General features: G+C 38.9%; 1 protein-coding gene across 6 annotated transcripts in view; it reads left to right on the top strand.

Annotated features, from left to right (window-relative positions):
- Positions 1-16061: 16061 nt before the first annotated feature.
- The window catches only part of Dcc (DCC netrin 1 receptor), a 1202110-nt gene continuing 1194483 nt past the window's right edge, over positions 16062-23688 (top strand). For 4 of the 6 annotated variants that reach the window (XM_004855173.3, XM_021236635.2, XM_004855172.3 and 1 more), the window contains exon 1: positions 16062-16913. In XM_004855173.3, coding sequence (XP_004855230.1) covers positions 16823-16913 — 91 coding nt within the window. In that variant the 5' untranslated portion in view covers positions 16062-16822. The remainder of the gene's footprint in view (positions 16914-23688) is intronic. The other 2 variants (XM_004855171.3, XM_004855170.3) reach the window with 1 other exon arrangement.

The following is a 23688-nucleotide window of genomic DNA, read 5'->3' as shown; positions in this document are numbered from 1 at the left end:
GCATTTGGTCTCTGCTCCCAGTTCCTGGCATAGAACTCACAAAACCTTGTAAACTTTGAGTTATAGGAGTGACCCAAGAGCTTCTAAGACCCTTGGCATCTGCAAAATAATGTGTCTTTTTATGCTGATGAGATGACTGGTTTTTAGGGGTCCCTAAATAGCTTCAGTTAGGGGGCTGGTTGCCAGAGGAACATGACATGTGATTTAGAGGACTGGTACCTTCAAATCCCCAGGCCTCTGGAGAGGAGTGGGGCTGGAGGCTAAGTTTAATTGTTAATGACCAATCCATTAGTTGTTCATTTCTACACAATGGAACCTGCATTAAAACCATGAATAAAGGGCTTGGAGACCTCTAGGTTCACTGAACTCATTCATGTACTGGGAGGGTGCTATACCACTGCTCCATGGAACAGAAGCTCCTCTAATCAGAAATTATCAAGACTTGTTATCTAATTGTTCATTTGTATCTCTTTTTTTTCTCCTTAAATTCTTTTATTGGTACATTCTAGGTATACAGTATGTTTACATTTATCATTGGGTGCTTGTATCTGTACATGGTGTATCTTGGTTTTTATTTTTCCCCATTACCTTTGCGCCCTCCACCCCCTCCACCCTTCCCTATTTACATAGCCTTCATCATTTGTATCTTTTATATTACCATTTATAGTAAACTGGAAAATATAAATGATTTTCCCTGAATTTAGTGATTTGACCAAAAATTATCAAAGGTGAGGAGGGTGTCATGGAAATCTGCAATTGGTGGCCAAGACAGAGAGAATTATGAGTAACCTCAGGACTCGCTATTTGAGATTAACATCAAAGCATGCCATAGTTTTGTGGGACTAAGTCCTGAACTTGTTGGATCTGTGCTAACTCTGGGTATTTAATGCCCTATTTGAATTAAATTGTAGGATTCTTTGATGGTGTCTACAAAGAAATGGAGGAATGCTTGGTGTAGAGCACCCATATTTGGTGTCAGAAGTGTTGTGCAGATATATAGTTTTTGTTTTAACTATTTGTTTTAGTCATTTTCTTATTGCTAGAACAAAGTACCCGCACCTACAATTTAAAGGAGGAAAGATTTATTTGGCTTCATGATTTTTAGGTGTTTCAGTTCATAGTTGGCTGGTTCCAAGACAAAACTAGCATGGTGGAAGGTCCTGGGTGCAGAAAATCTGCTCATATTATGGTGGCCAGAAGGCAGAGAGAGAATGAAGGACCTGGGGAGAAAGATGTGCCTTTTTCTACACCTCCAATGGCCTGCTTCTTCTGGCCAGACTCCAATTCTTAACAGTAAGTCAACTATAGCATCTCCATAATCTAATCAACTTCCAAACATTTGAGGCTTTGGGGACCATTTTATATTTAAACTATACTTTGGCTTTGCCCCTAAAATACTCATCTCTTCATAAGAAATGCATTTAGTCCATCTCTAAGTGTCACTAAAGTTTCAAAAGTCACAGCATTGTTGAAAAGTCCAATTCCAAAGTCTCCTCTGAGACTAAAGGCAAACTTAGCTGTTACCCCCTAAACATTCCTATTCCAAAAGAGAGAAAAGGTGGATAAAAAGAAATGGGACCAGCACAGGACCAAAATCTAGCAGGGCAGATGTAAAATCCTGCAGTTCTTCATCCAGAACTCAGGGCAAGTTGTGGCAAGATGTGAACTCCTAAAGTCTTAAGCAGTCTTGCTCTTACTACATAGCCAGTTGCACCTCTCATGGCCTTTTTCTTGGGGTTGCTCTGCTGACTGCCTGAAGCTTTCCTCAGATGTTCTACATTCCTAGTTTCTCCAATATCTTGAAGTCTCCACTGCCCTTTTAGATTCACTCTCATAGCTTCATGCACTGCATTCTCCAGGGCACATTGCCTGGCTTCCTAGGCCTTCTTCTGAAATCTAGTTGGAAACTTTCATGACCCCACAACTGTTGCATTTTATAGGTTTGTAAAACCAACATCATGTGGATGATGCCAATGTAACCTTTCAGCTTGAGCCATAGCAGAGCCCACTTGGATCATGACTGCAGAGACCTCAAGTTCCTGGATGGCTGAAAATTGAGAAACAGAATACCTGGGAACTAACTCCCTAGCTGGCCCTACTTGAGGAAGGGGCTCTGGGGTTCTCTTCTAAAAGTTTTATACCCTTGATCCTGCAAAGGTTGGGGTCTTTCTGATTCTGAGATGCCTTTGAGACCTCTTTCCTATTGTCCTGATGCCAAGTACTTTACTTCTTATTTAATGCTAATATTTTTAGCAACCATGCTCTTTTGTGCCCCAACTTTGCAGGTATTTCCTCTCTGGGAAACTGAAAACTTCTCCTGTTTCTCACTACAAACCTGACTGAAAGCTTACAGCAGTACTCATGTCACAGATTAAATGTTGGACTGTCTTGAAATTTGCTCCACCAGATTAATTAGTATGCTGACCTTAGTCTCAACCTCCCACAAAGTTTCAGGATGTAGGCAAAATATAGATAAATTTTCTACCAGAAACACACATGGTCTTGAATCTACGTACCAATGGAGTATTTTTTGCCTATTGAAGCCTCCTGAGCCTGGCCTTTACTATCTGCAGTTTCATCAGCATTCTGGACTTCTGACCTCTTACCAGGGTTGCACATCAGACTCTAATTACAGCATTCTAGAGATTCTCTCATTGGCATGTCCAAATACTTCCAAACTCCTATGAAGTACAGTGGTACCTCAGTTCAGGAACTTAATTCTTTCTACTATTCTGGTTGCAACTGTGGAATGAATTCTGTGACCAAAATCATGGAAAGAATCAAGTTCATGAACCAAGGTACTACTGTATTTTCAAAGCCTTCTAAACAATATGGTCAGGTTATCACAGCAGTTACCCCACTCCCAGTACCAAAATCTGCCTTAGTCACTTTCTTGTTGTTGAGAAAAAATACCTGATACCCACAACATAAAAAGGAGAGATTTATTTTGCCTCACATTTTCAGCCCACGCCTTTTCCAAGGCAGAAAAGACATGGTGGAATGGATTACTGTGGAGGAAAGCTATCTACTTATGTCAGCCAGGAAGTGGAGAGTGAAGGGAGGATCTAGGCCCCACTTCCTAATAGCAAGGCATCTATAGCACTACCATGATATCATCATCTTCCAAACTCATGAGGAGTTTGAGGCCAATTTAGATCTAAATCATAACACTATTCATAATCACACCCTAAATTATTATGTATGCTCCAAGCTAAGAATTTTTTTCCAAAACAACTTATCCCTTTTCTGATATTTGAAGGTATCATGGGACATTTCTTTTATTACCTCATTATGAATAACCATGGAGCTTTCAGAAAATTAGCAGCTCCGAGATGATCTCAACCAATGTTATATATGTTTACACAGATCACTAACATAATTCATTTTTTAAATGGTAAGAAAAATCATAGATTTATTAATTATTCCTGAATATACAACTTTAAGATTATAAGTATTTGAGGTCATTGTAAATAAGTCTTTTAATGATCATTTTACTGAATGCAATAAAGCACTATAGACAGTTATGTTTTGAAGATATCTGTTCAACAGCAATGGAATAAATAGTATAGGAAAATAAAATTACCACAACTCTATGGAAATGGCCACTTATGGATTGGGGTACTTAAATATAGATTCAAAATATATCTCAACTCAAAAAGATGAGAAGGTGATGCAGTCTAAAAAAACTCTTTTAAACATGACTGAGAAATAACTCCAGTGAAGACACAAATATTAAGAGGATGAGTAAAATTACTAAAATATAAGAATGGGAAAATATTTCTGAATTAATATATTATGTATATATTATATGAATCCAAATAAACAGATCATATACTCTAAGTAGGGTATAAGTATTTTATCAATATCCCTCAAAGTTATTTTTATATTCAATTAGCAAGAAAAATGACATGAGAGTTTTCTTATTTTAAAAATGAAAGATGACATTATTTACAAAAATACCTTGTATTTGGGGAAGACACAAGTTTTGATTCATTGATCCAGTGAAAACTACAACTAAAAATGAATATGAGACTATAACATTTTCCCTCTAAGCTTTGCATTCAGACTGATTAATTCAGTCTCTCAGAAGTAGGAAGATTCCTCAGAAGGTCCCAATTATGTGGTACTCAGAGCCATAGCAGTTATGCAGACTTCCTCAATCTAAGTGCCTCCTACTCTTGCCATCATCACCCATACCTTAAGGAAAAAGAAGGGCACATCAGTCATGACTCTATCATAAACAAAACAGATGTGGAACTGAAAAGTCTAGGGGATAGGATCACCTTCTGTCTCATTTACCTCAGAGGCTTAGAAGATGTCAACAGGACTCCATTTCCTTCTACCTCTTGGCTATTTTTTTCTTCCTGTGACTAATCCTCAGAAATGTTCTTTCTTCAGATAAAAAAAAAGAAAAAAGGAAGTAGACTCAGACCTGAAATCCTCCCAGCTCAATTCCAATGGGAACATATTCCTGCACTTTGCAAGCTCAAATGCAGTGGGAACATCGGAACCTTGCCTTGCCCTATTCAATCTCAAGTCTGATGAAAACAGTCCTACCTCACCTGAGCTCAGGTCCAGTGGAAACAAATTCCCCCTGTACCCTAGCATTCTGGCACAGTCTTCATGCATCTCCTCAGATCTAGCTGCATTGTAGCCACATGCCTAACACATCACCATAGCTGGAGTGAACACAAAGAACAGCCCAACGTGGGATAAAGAGTGTTTGGTTCTTATGGGAATGTTCAGCAATTTGAAAAACAGATAAGTGGATATAAGCAATAAAAGCAAGAGGTGCCCCCTATGTTCAAATATTTTTCTGATTATAACAATACTTCATGTTAATTATGTATTATTTAGAAATATAAAACAGGAAATCTGAGTGATCTATCACTCATAATCTTATCTCTCAGAAATATCCATGAATATTGTCTTATTGTCCTTTATCCTAATTTTTTCTATATAAGGATGGTCATAATCTAGATATAGTTACAGATCCTGTTTTCCCATTTACATTAAATAATAAGAATTTTACTACAGTATAAAAAATCTTTTATAAACAGTTTTAATGGCTACATTAAAAAGCATTATATTATACTTATATTTTAATCTGGATCCTCCCCCATGTCTCTGGTCTCAGAGATTGATTTCTATCTTCTGATCTATCTCAATCATTTTCCAATTATTGGGGATGAGTGACATCCATATAATTCATGCGGATTTCACTGTAGTTCATTTCAGCTGTCCAATCTTTACTCCAGGACACAGTTTTGGTACAGGATATTCCATTAGGCCTGTTCTTTCTGACTTTCCTGAAGTCTTTCTGACTTTCTTAACTGGTCTTTCCTGGTACACTGGTTGTCTGCTGAGATAACTGAAAGGTAACTAGGAACCTTGATCTCAGATGATCAAATTTTCTTCCTCTCCAACTGCTGCATAGCCAATAGTGTCATTTCTTCAAAAAATACCTATTATATGCCAGTCACCCCAAGCACTGATGAGAGTATAATGATAAACAACAACCTTCATTTTGCATTTTCACTGGTCTCACTGTCCAGTGAGGCAGACGCTAATCAAGATTACATGTACAATTGCCATTGTGATAAATACAGTGAAGGATACACACATGAGGGTATGAGTGGTTATAATAGGGGAATTTGAGCTATTTTGTGATACTTTTTCTGAGGAAGTAATGATGGAGGTGAGCTCTGAAGGATGAGTGAGCAAAATTTGTAGGGTGGAGAAGAAAAATTCAAGGACATAAAAGAATCCCCTGACACCTTGATTCTTTCACCTAAAATTATATTCCTTTTCCGATACCTTCTGTAAGAAAAAACATCAGGGAAGGTTCCCTGAGTAAATGATTGAGCAAAAACCTAAGGAAATTGGGGAGAATGCCATATGATATCTGGCAGAACTGTGCTAGAGAGAGGAAATGCATGCTAAACCCTGAGGTGGGTGGAAACCTGAATAGCATAGGGACATCAGGAAGCCAGTGGCTGGAGCAGATCCTGTGGGTCTTTCTACTCTTTATAGGGCATTGCAAAGAACTTGAGTTTTGGATGGTGGCACATTCCTGTAATGCCAGCACTTGGAAAACTGAGGCAGGAGGATTGCCATGCATTTGAGGCCAGCCTGGCATACATAGTGAGTTTTAGTTCAGCCAGAACTCAATGTGCATCCACTTAGCTATAAATGTCTCTAATTTCTCATTTTTTATGGCTGAGCAGAGCTACATAGTGAGACCCTGCCTCAAAAAAAAAAAAAAATAAAAAGAATTGGAGGAAGATGAAATTGAATTTGAGTAAGATGATTAAGCTATAGAACCTCTGAAGATTTTGGAGTAGAAGCTGACTTTATCTGGTTTATATTTTAAAAGAAGTAGTGTGATTGTGTCATGAAGAGATTGGATAGAGTAAAAGTTGGAAACACAAAGACTTTTGGACGATATTTATGTTTATATTTTATGAGAGGAGGAAATGGAAGTACAGAGATTTTAGTTTGACTGATGCCAAATAGTACATAGATTTGATTAGACTTAGGTTTAGCTTTTCCCACATCTATGTTCTTTCTACCATGTTAGAAAAGGAGTGTGTGTGTGTGTGCACGTGCATGTGTGTGTGCTCATTGATTAGAAAAGATCATGAAACACATATTATGATTTTTTCCAGTTTTTCATTTAAGATGTCATAAAGAATTATGTCATTCAATATTTTTTCTGTAGTGTAATTTATTTTAGTCCATTATGTGGATGTACTGTCTTCATATAATCCATCTTTTATTGCTAATTTTATCTTAATGAATACTTAACAAAATGTTTTGATCAGGAAATCTTCCTTTATTTTCAGGGACAAGGCCCAATATCTCAAGAAAACATTTAAGTGATTTTGCTGAAAAGAAAGTGATCTTTCATACATGAAAAAAACAATTTAAACTTTGACTGCATTCATCTTTTACTTTTAAACTATTTAAAATCATTTTTTAATCAAATATTAAATTTTGTGAAATAAGCACAAAACTACATAAAAGTACTAATTAATCAGATTTGGAGATGCAGTCAATATGCTCAAAACCAAAGGCAATATCATGTGCAGAAGTTAAAGGGCCTATATTTTCATATGTTAGTTTAGTTTAAAAAAATACTTTGTGCAAGTGATCTTGCTTACTCTCTGAAGGATTAGGTCTTAATGATTTTCTTGGTTTGATGATGCTGATTTCAGAAGAGTGTCAGTTCTCTTATCTTGTAGCAGCTTGGGAGTAGAACATATCTTCCTGTTCTCTTATTTATTCTTTTGCCTATCTATTGTAGAATTCAGCCTTTCTTCTTGGGGATTTCAAATTATCCTTGTCTTCTTTACCATCAAACCTCCAATTTTTTTAAGTGAGTATGTCTTTTTTTTCCTTGTCTTTAGACCTTTCTGTGCTATGGATACGAGAGAGCCCATATTATATAAGAGAAAACAGCCAGTTTCTCATGGATCAAAGCCAGCAGTTGAACCTTCCACAATGCTTCACAAGGTGGAACTAGAAACAAGAAATTATTCAATTAAACCTCTGTAGTTCACTGCTGTAGCAACAAATAGGCTATTTCTGAAACAGTTTTACCAGCCTCAGAAGGAATATTCCCTCAGTACTAGCAAATAGAGTTGTGCCAAAGTACCAATTTTCGAGAGTATTCAACTGCAAAAATGACACTTTTCTATGTGTAAAAGAACTGGCCTTTATTATTTTCTGAGAAGGAAAGCTCCTTTCCCATTTTGGAAATCAATAAGGCTTTTTCCTCCATTGCCATGTGTTATTATAGAAAGAAACTACCCATGTTCCAGAAGATAACTTGTAGAAGATTATTATTGAGATAGAGCTAGCTCTGCTCTCCCTGTGGGCAGCCATCTGGAGGCTGAGGTCTCTTGGTTGAAAGAATATGAAGAACACCCATTCAGCTTGGGAACTCTGAGACATACAGACAGTTCAAGAAGTTTGCAGAAGTGCATTTAGAACCAATACTTCCTAGCATCCAGGGTAATTTCCTTATTACTTCTTATAGGAAGCCTTAGGCAGAACACATTCAGGGCACTCTTTCTGAATTTGTTAGCTAAGTTTTAACAAGAGTTTCTGATTTTAAAGACACATGCCATATCCAGGAAAGGTATTGCTAGCCATCAAGAAGAAATGGCTCCTTTCTGAACATCTGGTTGTAAGGGTGGCCTTACCTCCCTGTATGGAACTGGGGGCAGAGGGAGCAGGAGGCACTGCCAGTACATCGGTGTTCATGGAGTAGGAAGGATCTACTCAAGCTTGAGCTCCCCTATTTATTAACTATGTCAGGTTTTCTAGCCATTTTCACTGTCTTGGTTTCAGGCTTCTCATCTGCAAGTAGGGAAGAGAAATACTGTATTTAGCAAGGTTGTAATAAGTATTAAAGAAGAAAATATATTTAAAATGCTGGCATAAAGCCTGTTATATAAGAAGCATATAAACAGTGGTAACATGGTAGCCTCCTCTTTTTCCAATGGGTATGCAATCCAGATCTTCTCAGAGTGGTAAGAAGTGGTAGGCATGCATTCTTTTCCTTTCTCTCTGGATTGACACAACTATGAAAAGCCATTTTCTTCATTTATTTAATCCTACTTCCTCATAGAGTGGGACTTTAACCACTTGTAATTGTTCCCAAGCCATTAAATATTATGTTATTTATTATAATATATGATATTAGAACAAATTAATGCAATATAATATTAATCATATATTACATTAACTATATTACGTGTTATATATGTAAATATTAAATATCAATATATTAATATTGAATAGATATAATTGCTCATTAAATATATAATATTTTACAAAGATTTATGTTAATATTAATTCAGTTTCAGCCACTAAAATTTACAAGAATGATTAAAAAAGGAGAAGCAACTTTAAATAGCAAAGATATCAGGAGACTGAGGCAAGAGGATTACCATGAGTTCAAGGCCAGTCTGGGTTATATAGTGAGTTCAAGGCCAGCCTGAACAATACAGTGACACTTTGTCTAAAAATTCAAAAATAAATAAATAAATAAATAAATAAAAATTAAAAATAAATACAAACAAAGATATGAATCAGAGTATTTTGGGATTCAGGCTGTGAACAGAGAAACCCAGCATTCAACGTTATATCTACAGCACGGTGATATTTACCTTCCTAGCATGGGTCCTATATGGGCTTATGTGCCATAACCTGGCCCTGCAGTTTTTAGTAGATATAGCAGAATATTCATCTTTCTTCCTTAACATTCAGTCCAATTCCTTCTTTCACATCCTGTATTTGTAGAATGAACTGGGAGAGTGCTGGAATGAGATACTAAATTATTATTCATTTTACTTTTTAGATTAATTTCATTATTCTATCCCGCTCGGCTCATTTTGAATTTTAAGTGTATCAACAACTATATTAGTTATTCCTTCTAGCTTTATATCTCCAACTAACTTGTTAAGCATGTTAATGTCTCTATCCTTGTCAAATAAAAGATATTTGCTGTGAAGGGGAAGTAGAACCTTAAAATAAATTGGGAAAATAATCTTCTAACCAGCTGAACAATTAATACATACTCCAGTATGTAGTTTTGGTCAAATTTTAATTTAGATATTTACATTAATCTCATGAATATATTATAAAATGCTTTGCTGAAAGCCAGATAGGATTTGTTTTTGGCATTTACCAGCTGTTTTAATCTCTAATGATTTATTCTAAGTGAACCCATGCTGGTTCCCAGTGGTTTTGCAATCTTTCCTAAGTGTTTAGAAATTGTGTCTTTAAGAATTTTCTTGCCTGGAACTTATTTCAAACTTACTTGTCTGTGGTTCGAAATAACTATAGCCTTTTCATTATTTTTTTATTCAATAAGGAAACCTGCCCATTTTCAGGCAGAAATATCTCTTGTATTCTTTAAAGATTTTTAATAAATAATTCAGCTATCTCATTTATAGGTGATTTTTGTATTTTAGACAATATCTGAGGACAGAAAGCTTAGGTATTTGGAGAAAATTAGCACTCTAGAACCCTCTTATTGGGTATTTTCTTCTTAATATCCACTTATTCAAATTACCTTCTCCTGCCTGAGTGACTTCTGCCTTCAGAAATTTGCATATGCATAGTCTCCTCAAACTCTTAGCTGAGTGAATAGTTTCACTGGAATCCTGTTCCCTCTCAGAGATAATCCCTGACCATTTTCTTCTTCTTTATTACTTTATTAAAAAATAAAACTATTACAGGTATGGAGTTTTAAATTCTAGATAAAAAAAGATGATATCTACTTTCTTTGTCTAGATGGAAGACTACTTGAAAGCAAGAACTTTCTTGTTCTTCCTTTTACCACCAAGTCTTAAATAAATAGTGGGCATTGAGGAAGATTGTTGACCGACAATAATAACAAAGCCTTTGGTTTATAGTCAGATTATCATACACCAAGAGGTAGACTTCTGTTAACCTCTGCTATCAAAAAATCAATTTCAAAACTAGAGCCTGATAAAAGCCACACACTTCATAGTGGGAAAATGTGCTTAATAAAGTTAGTTCATCTTTGCTTTTTTTTTTTTTTTTACTTTTGGGAGGTTTTATTGTCAATAATGAAAGTAAAACTTTTAACACTTGGAATGAAAGCAGCACTATCTTCTGCTATAGTCATGAAATTTCATGAAAAAACTATTGAATTGTTGGCTAAATTATTTGAGGGATTTTCTTTTTTTTTTCATTAAGTTTATTGGTACATTTTAGGTAGACAATACAGTTACATTCATCATTGGTATCTCGTACCTTTATTTGATGTATCTTGGTTATGATTTTTTCCCATTCCTCTGCCCTTCCTTCACCCCCTCACCCTTCCCTATTTACAAAGACTTTGTTACCATGTTTTTCCTTTTCTCTTTACTTTTTGATTACTTTAATTATGTTGTGAAAGGCAGATACTTACCTTTGCCTGGATTTATAATAAAAAACTAATTGACCTCTATAGCTGAGGAATCCGAAGACAGGGATGGCTTTAAGTAAAGTGCCTCATTCCAATGAGCCCAACAGTGTCACTAAGAACTCTGTTTTTTTTCTTCACTCTTATTCTGCAGCTAAACTTCATGCCCAGATTCTATATTTTTTTAATTGTTGCTGTAACCGATGACCACAAAGTTAATGGCTTAAACAAACATGAATTTATTATATTATATTTCTGGAGTTCAGAAGTCAGAAGATGAATCTTACAATTCTAAAACCATTGTATTCACAGGTCAGATTTCTTCTCCAGGCTCTGTGGAATCTGTTCGTACCTCTTCCATCATCAGGAGCTGCCAACATTCAATGGCTTGTGGATCCCTTATTTCCAGCCTATAGATTTTTATAAATCAAATAACCTCTTTTCATTTTGTCCTCTCTCTGCCCCATTCAGCCCAAGATGAAAGTCTTTCTTTTAGTTTGACATTCTTAAGAACTTTGTTGGTCTCCCACCTTTATCTTGAGGATTCCATGCATTAAATAAGAGTAGCCTCCACAGACCTTTCCTAAATAATGTCTTCTTTACTCCTGGCTTCAGCTGAGATAGCTGAGGGGACCTCTGAGTCATGTGCCTAATCGCAAGGAGCCCTCTGTGTAACTGAATATTCTGATCTTTTGTCCTTTCTAAGATATGACCAAAACAGATTGTCTAGTCATATTCTTGGCTTTCTCTCCAGAGCATACTTCCTGACCATGAATTTCAGTGTCTTTTATAATTTCAACAGGCTGAGAATTTACAAAATTATGTACTGGTTCTTTGTGCGTAATAGTACTTTCCTCATTATAACTCTTAACTTTGATATTGTACTAGAGACAGCAATGAGGAATCTGGCCACATCTTCAACACTTTGAAAATCTTCTCAGTGAATATCCAAGTTCATTATGTACAAGTTCTGCATCCCATAAAATTGTAAGAATCAATGCTAAATGTTCTGTTACTATATAGCAAGAATCTTTCCTCCTTTGGTTTTGAGCCCTCACTGGGAACACAGCTCATGTCCATCCTTTTGCTAACAGTCCAGTCAAGGAAATCTAGGCATTTTTCTATCATGCTCCTTAAAATTCCTCCAATCTTTGTCTATTGTCCTATTTTATTTTTTTGTTTTGTTTTTTTGAGACAGGGTCTTGCTGTGTAGTTCAGGGTGGCCTCGAATTTGTGGCAACCCCCTTGCATCACCCTTCTGAGGGCTGGGATTACAGGCGTGAACCACCATGTCCAGCTATTGGCCTATTTTAAAGTTATGACATTTTTAAGTATTTGTCACAGCAGTTCCCAGAATTTTCAGTAGATTTCTATTACTCCTCTGGCAAACCACCACAAATTTAGTGGCTTAAAACAACAGAAATATGTTATCTTATAATTCAGGAGTTCAAATATCAGAAAAATGGTTGTTACACAGAACAACTACATGCCTTATGAAGGGTCTAGGAGAGAACCAGAGTTTGCCTTCTCCAGCTTCAGAAGACACCTGCACTGGACAGCTCATAATCCCTTCCAGCAAACACATCTCTCTGCCCCGAGTCCCCTTTCGGTCCACATCTCCATCGCTGAGCTCAGTTTGACTTTCTCTGTGTTTCCTTTTTAAAGAATTGTTGTGATTACATTGGGCCTACCTGGATAATCAAGGATAATCTCCTCATCTCATGGCCCTGAACTTTATCACCTTATAAAGCCCCTCCCCCTTACACTAAGGTAACATAAGCAAAGGTTCTGAGGATCAGGTTGTAGGCTTTTTGGCATGGAGGAGCCTTATTCTGCTTGTTTAGAAGGATCTGATGAGAGCAACCAAGATTTCCCCTAAATTAGCACTTCCTCAGAAGTTCATACTCTTTCACATCTAGTGGGCGATGGGTTTCTCCTCCCGTACCTCCAAAAGAATATGAAAATTCTCATTCCTGTAAGTCACAGCAAATGTCTCCTTCATTCTGACTTATGGGCTCAGAGGCTCTGAATTTATCACCTGATTGAAAGACAGCATATTTTGCATGAGTAAAGAGACTCAAGATCTACTTCTTAATTTTGTGGTTGAAAATATACAGGTGTGGAACCCTCACAGCATACTGTCACCAAAATAAAGAGATATCTGAGCAAAACAAGCAAACAGAAAATAAAACTATGTGTCAACTAAAATACCTCATTATTATCTATTAACCAGCTGCAATGATTATGTTGTATTCACATTTGCACTTTCTACATAGACAGAACATAGGCCAAATGTCTAACATAATAATTGGTTTTCTTAAATAAATCAGTGAATGCTGGATTTTCACATTGTTCTGTTCACCTAACTTGATGTATAGCATAGTCAAATTCATAGCTTAACACATTCCATTTGACTTGATGTTATTATTTTCACAAATAAATTTCTAAAATGCCTTTTTGAAAGTGACCAAAGTCAGATCGTGATAACAGGAGAATGGAAATAGATTAAGATAACTAACTTCTAAACTAAGATAGGACAAGAAATATAATTCCAGCATTGGAGCCCTAAAACAACTTACAGTAAACACTTTTAATTTAATATATCTTCTTAGGTTGATCTCAGAAAATCAATATTCCTGATACCTCTTTCCACACCCTCACATTCCCATAATTTAGGGTATGTATGGTTTTAAGAAATGAACATATTGATTAATTTGCCTTCAGAACTCAAAAGTGTGTCTGAATTATGTATGCTTTATCATCAGATTAAACATCAAAGGGTAACTCTCAATCCCAAATATTTAAACACTATGTGAAGAGCATTAATTATGCTAAACTGTTTCATATGGTCACTATTTTTTTTTCTCTCTTTGTTTCCCTTTCCTCCTAATGAGATGACTGAATGGGAAGTGTGCCTAACACTGTTTGCAAGGAGGCGTAAGGAAGTGCTGGGTCTCCCAAGTGTAAATCACTAAGCTTTAAATCAGAATATTAAATCTGTTTCCAAATAAAGCCTCAAAAATGAAGCTGAAGTTATCTAAGATGAAGGAGGGAGTATTGGGGAAGAGAGTGCAAGCTGTCAGTTGTAGAAACAAATGAGGAAGAGGAAGAGAACTCAGTGATACTTAGTAGAAGAACTTTGGTCAGTGGACAGATGGGCTGGACTACCCCATGTACAGGATGCAAAAACCACAGTGAGGGTAACTTGATCACTAGATTTTTTGTGTGACACTCAGTAGAGTACCTTCAAAAGGACTTATACAGGGCCAGGGATTTAGCTCAGTGGTTCCGCCACCTGCTTTGCAAGTACACGGTCCTGACTTTGATCCCAGGTACCAAAAAACCCACAAAAAACAAAAGGACTTCTACAACAGACATGGAACATTTTTGCTTTCTACCTTCCCACTCTTTGAGACATCTATTTCACTGATGTGGGGACCATAGAGTGTTATGACACCTTTAGGAAGATTGCAAGTCTTCCCTCATCCTTGTTTTTTTATCCAGTGGTTCTTCACACTATCTCAGTATGTGGGTAAGCTTCCACTCATTTTGTGTACCTAGTGAAAGCTAAAGATTTCCTCTGAAGGGTGAAAGAGACCATGTGCCCAGAAGCCAATCATTTTTTAAATAAAATTTCTAGATGTGCATGAGCTTCCTGAAGTTTGTCAGCCGTGATGTCCTTGAAAGATCTATGGACTCAGTTAAAAGCCTTAGTTCTGGACCACAGCCCTGAAACCTCGACCCTAGCTAATGGAAGTTTGAGTGTTTTGAGAAATTAGAGTCAACAGTTTCATTGCATTCTAAAGAATATCAGCACCAAACTCAGTCAAAAGATTTTGACTTAGTTAATGTTCACAGGTACACACTATTTTTTTCAGGGCAGAAAGGGACAGGCATGCCTAAGGGTCTAAAACACTGGTCCAGTTCTAGTATCACTGGAATTTTGCTAGTGGTGATTTTATTCCATCTCACCCATGCTCTCTCCCTTTTCAAATATGTATTCATACTTTATCATCTCATAACCTGGCAAACTTGATAGAATGACAAGGACGTATAAACAATGTAATACTGTGAGAAAAGAGAGGAAAGTGCAGCTGACTATCTTCTTAATACACAGACCCTTTACTAGAGTGGTACTTCTGTTTATCACCCTTCCTGGCCAAATTCATTGGTTTGCAAGTTCACTTATTCAGCAAAAATGTATTGGCCTTCCAAGTGTTCTGAGCCTTATCCTAGCATTTCTGAGGGGTGAAAAGATGAAAGACTTACAAGCTCTGCTCTCAAAGGGGCTTGATGTCTCCTAGTGGATGTAAGCTATGCAAAGAAATTCAGCTTAAAGCAGCTTCCTGAAAGGACTCTCTGTTCACACCCTGCTCTGAGTGTATGTGTGTGTGTGTGTGTGTATGTGTGTGTCCTCATACGCGTGCCGGTGTAGTTTCCCTCACTTCACGTCTAGAGACTGGAGAAGTTCATCTCTCTTCTCCCAGAACACCTCCTCATTACATGGACCATCATATTTCTTATGCTGTTTCATCATTACCCATTTATGCTTCTCTCGAAACTGATCAAAAATCCCACGAGGATTGAGACTTAGTCGTATTAAATCTCTTATCTATGTTTCCTAGGAGCCATCAGGGCACCAAGAACACAGTAAGCGCTTTGCAATATGTTAAATAAAGTATTAAATCCGGTCTAAAGAAGAGCTAACATAGAGGAAGTACTATGCCCGACCCAGTGAGGACTCTATGACGTCAGGAAGCAGTGGTCCAGCATCCCCCCACTCCGGGTTCCCGACTTTCACTTTTCTACCTGTCCTAGAAGCGAGTAGGATTAGGTGACTTTTTTTTCCAAATGAAAAATTATTGTTTAAATAATGCTGAGGGCAAGGAAGTAAATAAATGTCCTAGCCACCTGCCCTAGATTAAACACCCGCCTAGGTTTTACAATCAAATAAAAATAATTTCCTGACGGTTGAATGTCAAAAATGATTGCTGCCAAACCTCCAGAGGCTCCCAACGTTCTCAGGCTCCATTGACAAAAGTGACTTCCCACGCCTGGCCCACAGAGGGCATCCCTGCGCATGGATATGTAGACCGGGTGAAGGCAGCTGCTGGAAGCCTCTTCGGTCCGCTTTTTTTCCCCTAAGCCACGTCTCTCTCCCCCCACCCCTCTTTGCGTGGAATCCTTGCCTGATCCAGTTCGTTTCCCTCCGGTCTCCACATTTTCCCTTCCAGCCCTCCACTTGTCCGGATCAATGAATAGTACGGTTCCAACTCCCCGCTCACACACCGCTGGCGGACACCCCAGTAACAAGTGAGAGCTCTCCACCCCTCAGCCCCCGCCTTTCCGCCCTCGGCCCCCCCTAGCTCTTGGAAGCAAAACGAACAGCATCGCCAGCTCTCGCGCGGATTTTTCTCTTCAACTTTCCCCAACAGACGACATGGAACCAACCTCAACCTTTTAATGCACAACGCAGCCACTGGATTGCTTGCCGTCTCCTCTTAGTCCCTCCTGGATATTCTGTTTATTGATGACTCGCAAACCCCACGGAGAGCTGTCTTCCGTTCTCTTGCTCCCTCCGTTTCCTTGAGTTAGTTTCCCAAGGTTTTACTGGGGCTTGGGATCTCTTGGACCGAATGGAACTTTTTGCTGTCTCTTTTTGCTACTGATTGTGCCAGTGGACAAGGAAAAAGGCTTCCGAGGCAGAAGAGGCGCAGGGGAGGTGGAGAAAGAGGTGGAGGAAGAGGACGAGGAGGAGGAGGAGGAGGAAGCCGAAGGGGCTCGGTGCGTGTGTGTGCATGTGTGCATGCGTGTGTGAGTGTATGTGTCTGAGTGCCGCCGCTGCCCAGGACCCCTCGCCCCGAAGGTGTTGGCTGAAATATGGAGAATAGTCTTGGATGTGTTTGGGTACCCAAGCTGGCTTTTGTACTCTTCGGAGCTTCCCTGCTCAGCGCGCATCTTCAAGTCGCCGGTAAGAGGTTCTTTCCTTTCTTCTTGTCGCTCCCCCACCCCATTACCCCCTTCCCTTCTCGCTTCCTTTGGAGAGAGTAGAATTACGGTGGAGGGGAAATAAGATAGCCAGCTCCTCTCCCTCCCAGTCCCTGGTTTCCTCGTGGATGATAAAAGACCGAAGACTTTTTCCCCCTGGGGGCAGAGGATGTTGGTGGCAGGGGAGAGGAGCATCTTTTCGCTCTTTTGAAATCTAGTGCTTCTCAAATCTCTGCTTTTGGAAATAACTTGCATTGGTTTGGAGAGCGGGCGGGCCGGGGCAGGTGTTGGGGACTTTGTTGAAAGGAACTGGGTTGAAATCCTTAAAGCCTGAGGAACCTGCGAAGGGGAGGCGGATAGGGGCAACAGGAGCGAGCGGAGGCGGACATCGCAGGGGCTTTGAAGCAGTGTGTGCAAGATGCAGCTGGTGGGACTGAGACATTTATATGTGAGCAAAGCTCCTTCGGGGTTTGATTTTCGGATTTGCTGATGGAAAAATGGGAAGAGGACAGTTTATATGTTTTGGTACTTCGTAGAAGGGGACCGTGAAGAGTTGGCAGGAGGAGGGAGAAGTGTTTATTATTTTTTTTAATGATGAATGCACTTCACAAGCTGAGTCTTCAAATATCTCCAGAACGCTTCCAAACTCCAAATGATTGATATTCCGGGGAAGCAGTCCCCTGCTCCTGGGCCTTGGCAAGCGCAGTTTCTAATTAAAAATGGCAAAACTGGGGATTGGACTGGGCTAAATGAGGAGAAAGAGGGATAAGAAGGCTGCTCGGGGTGCTGCAGTCTCTGTATGCAGGCTTCCATGGCCAAAAGAAAGAAAAGAAAAGAAAAGAGCGAGCGAAGTGACTCCTTACAAGGTTTACTCGTTTTGCGGGACTTCGCCACTAGTAGACCGGCACTGGGGTAGAGGAGGCGGCCTGGTGGGAAGGAGAGGCGAGCCCGGCGCTGAGCATTCTAATCCCTTCGTAAAAGACCTTCCCCCAAATCCAAAGGAAAAGACGACGTCGGCAGGGACCACGTATTGGATAGGCGCGCCCCAACTTGCGTCTTGGAAATTAACAAGGTTTAGAATTAAATCGCAGCGGCCAAGTCCTGTCTCCCCAGAGTCCTAAGCTCCGGCTTTCTTGTCCCTGCTAAGTGCTACAAGGCCAAGGGCTGCGAACGCTAGCAGAGTACGCGCCCCTTCACGGTCGCCGCGGATTCGGTCAAACAAGCGGCCGGCCTGCCCCAGGCTTCCTAAAGCCTGGCGCAGCCAGACGCGGGCAGGAATCTTCCGAGGGCACACAGGCTGGACTCCTCGTCTTCGTCTGGCCAGACAGAGAGAGCGTGAGAGGTGTGTGCGTGTATGTCGTCTGTGTGTGCACGCGCACGCGCGTGTGGTACGCGCGTGTGGTGCGCGCGGCCCCGCATCCCCGCGCTCGGCGGCTCGGGGTCCCTCCTCCCTCTCGGGCCAGTTCCCTCCTCCCCAGTCCTCTTTCCCAGAGCTTTGTCCTGGGCGGTTACTCCAGCGGAAGGTGGGTGGGACCCGGGCGGGGGTGGGGGGATCCTAACTGTAAAGAATAGATAGGTGTTTTTTAAAAATTCCTTCCTTGTGACCCGCCGATGCTTAGACGCTGTGGCTAGGAGGACCGTCCTTCTCCACGGATTGACTTCCGCGCATTCTGATAGCTCGGCAGACTGAAGGGAGAAAGGAAGTTCAGAGGGGGCTTCCCTTGCTGGGTAGAAAGCCTGGAGAACCTTGAGAGACCCATGGCCCACAATGCTCTGGAGAAAATATTAGATTAAACAAGATATACAGAAACGGACAGTGATAGCAATTGAATGACAATTTTTTAAAAGCTGTTTCCCAAATGACTTCTGTCTGGCAAAGGCTGAGGGTAGGTGAATGGAGATGGATTTAATATATGCTTTATTAGCATCTAAATTAATTAAATGTCCAGAGTTAGGACCATTATTAGTGCTATATTTTAATTTCCTTCTCAAATTTTTCTCTTCATAGACAAATCTGTGCTTGAAAAAGCAGACGCAATACACATACACAGGAATATGCCCCTGGGTAGGCTTATGGATCTTCATCATTAAACTCTGCACTTCTAAATCCCTTCCTGTTATTTGCAAACAAATTGTTAGGCAGCTTGCATAGGTCTTAGGAAAGTGGATGGTGCACTTTTAACATATTGCTAATTCAGATCCCTCTATTCTTTTTTTGTTTTAATCTTAGTAGCAGTTTCCTCTTTGGGAACGTGGCAGGGAATTGATGATAAAGAAAGCATAGTTCACTCCAAGAAAGGGCCAGTAGGAGGTGCCCTTAATAAGGCCAAATGTCTAGTTTATGGGCAGTGAAGTCACGTTCAGCAGTGTTTTAAGGACCTTGTTGATTGGTAACAAAGGATTATGGAGATGAGCACAATAGCACTGGGCTCTTTGCTGCTTTCTAGATAAAGTCTGAAGCTGCTGTGGATCTGTATGAGCTTGTTGTGAAGTAACAAAGGACATCTCTGGTCATTGTCATCCTAGGGTAAGGACTTGATGCTGAGGGAGGAGGACTGTGGCCTTTTAGTTAACTCTTCTAAGATGCTGTCCTATGTATTTGACATGAGCCACAGGCGGAGGCATCAAGTAGCATCTCAGGATCTCTCAGTAAAATGAGACTTTTAGATGTTAATAACTGAAATAGGAAGTATACCATTAATGATTATTCACATGCTTTGATTACATTCTGTTGAAAGAAAATCAGTGAGAGTTTATGTAGTCTGGACATGGTAAAGAGAGGCTTGCTGCTTTCCCTAACCACCCCCCTTTCATTCCCCTAAGCAAAGCAGGTCAGATCGTCCATCTGGGTTTCCTCTTGAGTGGACAGAGCATGTGGCAGGACCTGAGGGCGCCTGGCCAGGCAGACATCCACTCCTCTGTGAGTGCTGCAGTGTAAATCATAGTGACTTGTCACAGAATCCATTTCTCACACAGCAGCAGCTGCCTCTGAGTTATGAAGCATGTGAAACGGCTACCACATGTGTTACATGTGAATATATTAGGCTTAGTGCATTTGCTTTAATGCTCTTAAAAGCTGGGCTGGCGTGAGCTGCTGATAGGCTTTTTTTTTTTCTGGCCAGAGATTTATAACTTCTCAGTGTATATGACTTACATTTTTCCCGTGGCAAGTTAATCTCTTAGCAAACTTCTTACTGTTTTCATTGAGGAGGAAGAGCTTTAATCCTCTAAGTTCCTGAATGGAGCTTTGTAAAAACTTGCTTCTGGAGCACAGAATGTTTGTAGGATGCATATGGGCTTCTAAGCCAGTAGGAAACTTGATAAGAGATTTGGGAAGATGAGTCATTTGAGGAGAGGGGATATTTTTACTTATTTCTAGAAAGGGAAGGGATGATACTGCAACTTCTAAGGGAATCCCAGCACCTGTTACCTCAAAGGCATCATTTCTGAGAGGAGGAATGATTTTCCGTTCCTGGCTTATTTTCTATTTGGTAGATCCTATAGTCTGGTATTCTTCAAATATATATGATTTGCTCCTGGGAATATTTCCAGCTGGACACAGTAGGGTCAGCAAATCTAGCATGATTCCTTTGGGAACCAACCTTGATTTAAATCTCAGTTTTCTCACCAAAACATTTTTTTTTAAATTTTTACCTGGTGCTCATGTTTAAAGGCAATGCTCAAGTTCTGAACCCATTATTTCCTTTGATGAGCCACTGTGCCTTAAGATTACATTTTATTTCCCTTGAGAATTTGCCATCCTAAACTTTGTCTAGGAATTTTTTTCCTCATGCTTCTATCAGCCAGGAGAACTGTATTAAAAAATAATGCAGTTGTCATCTTTCATCATTTTCTTAAGTTAAAATACCAACATATACATGTAAAGAATAGATATTTTCATTTTTCATTCTCTCTCCTCCAAAGAGTAACTTTTGGATGATTTATGATAGCATAATTATGTAAGAACACTGTGATTCCAGTAGTGAATGGGTTTTTCTGACCTGCCGATAGCTTTCCCCACTTTACAGAAGTCTGGTCTGCATAGAGATGAGAAATTCATGGTAAACTGAAAACACAGTGCTCTGTTTGGTATTTGTTCTACAATTACCAGCTCAAATGATAAATTTTTGATGGATTAATCTATCTCTGGTGATAATCTCTTAGATAACTATACACATAAATTTCTGGAAACCTTAGTTTTGCTTGAGTAAAAAGAATAATGACATATAGTCTCTGAGAATTGCTTGATTAATTAACTAAAGATAAAAAGTCACTGGGTTCTGGAAAGATACTGTAATCCCTAAGTGAAATGGTAAGTAGTAGTATGCACATTTACAATTCAAGTAAATGTAGCATCTTCCTTTTTTGTCTTCTCTTTCCCTGTCTCAATATGATGTTGCAGAGAAGGATTTAAGAGCTTCATGAGCTGTCACAACAATTATACTTTAATGAATCTTAGCTCAGGATCTCACTAACTGATGACTGAAACACACTGAATTAAATATGAACCCAATGCCCAATGAGTTGTTTGGCAGCCTCCTATGGGCTGCTTCCTTCACTCTATCCTGTCTCTGAAGAATCGTAACTCTTCTCTGCAAGCTGTAGAGCATCAATAATGCTTGCTTGATATAGCCCAGTAAAGTCTTCCTCATTGAGAAACCAAGTCCCTGATTCAAGGACAAGGTATAAGATGCTGTATTAAACTTTGCAAGGTCACAGACATGTGCCTTAAAAATAAAGTTTTAAATTTTCATGAGTGTTTCTTTTAGTGGAGAGTTATGTTGCACTCTAAAAACAGCTAAGTAGCACTGTTACTCTAGGAGACTCTACTCTGTGGCCTCTCAGCCAATATTATCAAAGTGCTGGCACTGTGGGAGATAGAAGTGACTTCTATAGGATAATAGATTATGCCAATCTAGGTAAATTATTTGTCACAGAGGTGATACCAGTTTGTAAAAATGGAATTTAAATTCTCTTCAAAGTTTCTACTTTGCACAGATGAGAATATTTCTTAATGTTATCAAAATATCCATTACATGGCACAGACCCATGGCATTTAAGATATTTTCCTACAAAACAAAACCTCAAGTAAAGCCAATGCTAAATTTGTCAGGAAGAAAGGATAAGCACTCCAGATTATTTTATTGTAGGCTAATAAAAATGTGCAAGATAAATTACATGTTATGTATACCAAGTGGGTAGTAGCAAAAAATAAAATGCAAATTATTATGCACCTTTATAATTGCAGCACTCAGGTAAATTGCAGCACAATTTAATACCACACTTTTGCTTCTCCCACATGAGAGTGTTGTTTCCTTACCTTCTATTTCTCAGGTTTAACACTGTAATAACATGAAAGACTACTGATTGATGAACAAAATTACTCTAGTGCTCTAAAATTCTTTGACAAATTTAGCCTGAGGTTTAAAAACCACTTTTAACTCAGCTGTTCAGTAAAAATGTGTTCTTTCATTGTTGAAATGCCTAAACTTTGTCCAATGGTGTGGGTTAGGAATACGTAATCATGCATATGACTGAATATGCTTCTTCATTATTGAAGGCCAATGGTCAAAAAGCACATACTACTTTTTATGAGTAATTCCAAACAACCATATCATTCACAGATTTCATTTCCTTGGGGCAAGTCCAACCAGGAAATTTCCTTCTTTCTTTCTTTCTTTCTTTCTTTCTTTCTTTCTTTCTTTCTTTCTTTCTTTCTTTCTTTCTTTCTTTCTTCCTTCCTTCCTTCCTTCCTTCTTTGGTACCAGGAATCAAACTCGGGACCTTGCAGTTGCAAGGCAGGCGGCAGAACCACTGAGCCATATCCCCAGCCCTCAGAAAGCCCTTTAGACCTCTTGTAATTATTGCAATGAAACTTAACAGAGGCATTCATTGTAATTTGGTGATTTTGTCCTTATTCTTTTCTCATCCTTTAATATTGGTTCTTGCTAGAAGGCTACACTTGGGAGTATCTAGGACAAAAATATTCTACTGAATTAATTGAATCTTTATGATGTGAACTAGTGAAAATATCAACTTGTTAGTGAGTTATGACCTAACAAGAAGGCTTTTATAACTTTATTCCAGAGTATCTACAAAGTTCTTAAATTTGCACTTAAATGATAAAGAAATTAAGCAAGATTATATAAATGTTTCTAGGTCAAGCCATTTGTCTTAGGAACTGAAGATTTTTTCTTTTACAAATGCAGTATTTCTCCACTCTCTTAGTTTCCTTTTAAGAAATTTGTAAGCTGGGTGCAGTGGCACACAACTATAATGCCAGCTACTCAGGAGGCCGAGGTAGGAAGATTGCAAGTTTGAGGCCATGGGCAACTCAATAAAAACTATGGAATAGGGGTGTAGTTTAACACTCCCTGGGTTCAATTTCCATTACCAGAAAAGCTATAACAATATCATCAATAACAATGAAAACAAAACAAAGCAGTATGTAGAACATTACCTGTTCTTCATAAATCTAATGCATTGCTATGACTCACTGTTATATTATATGATATCATAGGGATAATTTCTGAAAATTTTACATGAGATAGGACTGCTTATTTTTCCATCAAATAACCATGGGCTGTTTTGTTTTATTAAGAATTTTATTCTAGATTTATAAAATATATTTTATCTACTTTCTATTTGCAGCTGAAATTCTTTCCTGTCTTTATTTTGACTTTTGATTTGCTAAGAAATAAGGACTGAGTTTTGTTGGGAAATAAGAACTGAGTCCTTTGATAGGAGCAGAAAATCTT

The sequence above is a fragment of the Heterocephalus glaber genome, unplaced genomic scaffold, assembly GCF_053883595.1.
Source record: "Heterocephalus glaber isolate CG9 unplaced genomic scaffold, H.glaber_assembly_v1.0 deba00000331, whole genome shotgun sequence".
NCBI classification, from domain to species: domain Eukaryota; kingdom Metazoa; phylum Chordata; class Mammalia; order Rodentia; family Bathyergidae; genus Heterocephalus; species Heterocephalus glaber.
The sequence above is the reverse complement of the archived record's forward strand: the minus strand, read 5'-3'. Positions and strand labels throughout refer to the sequence as shown.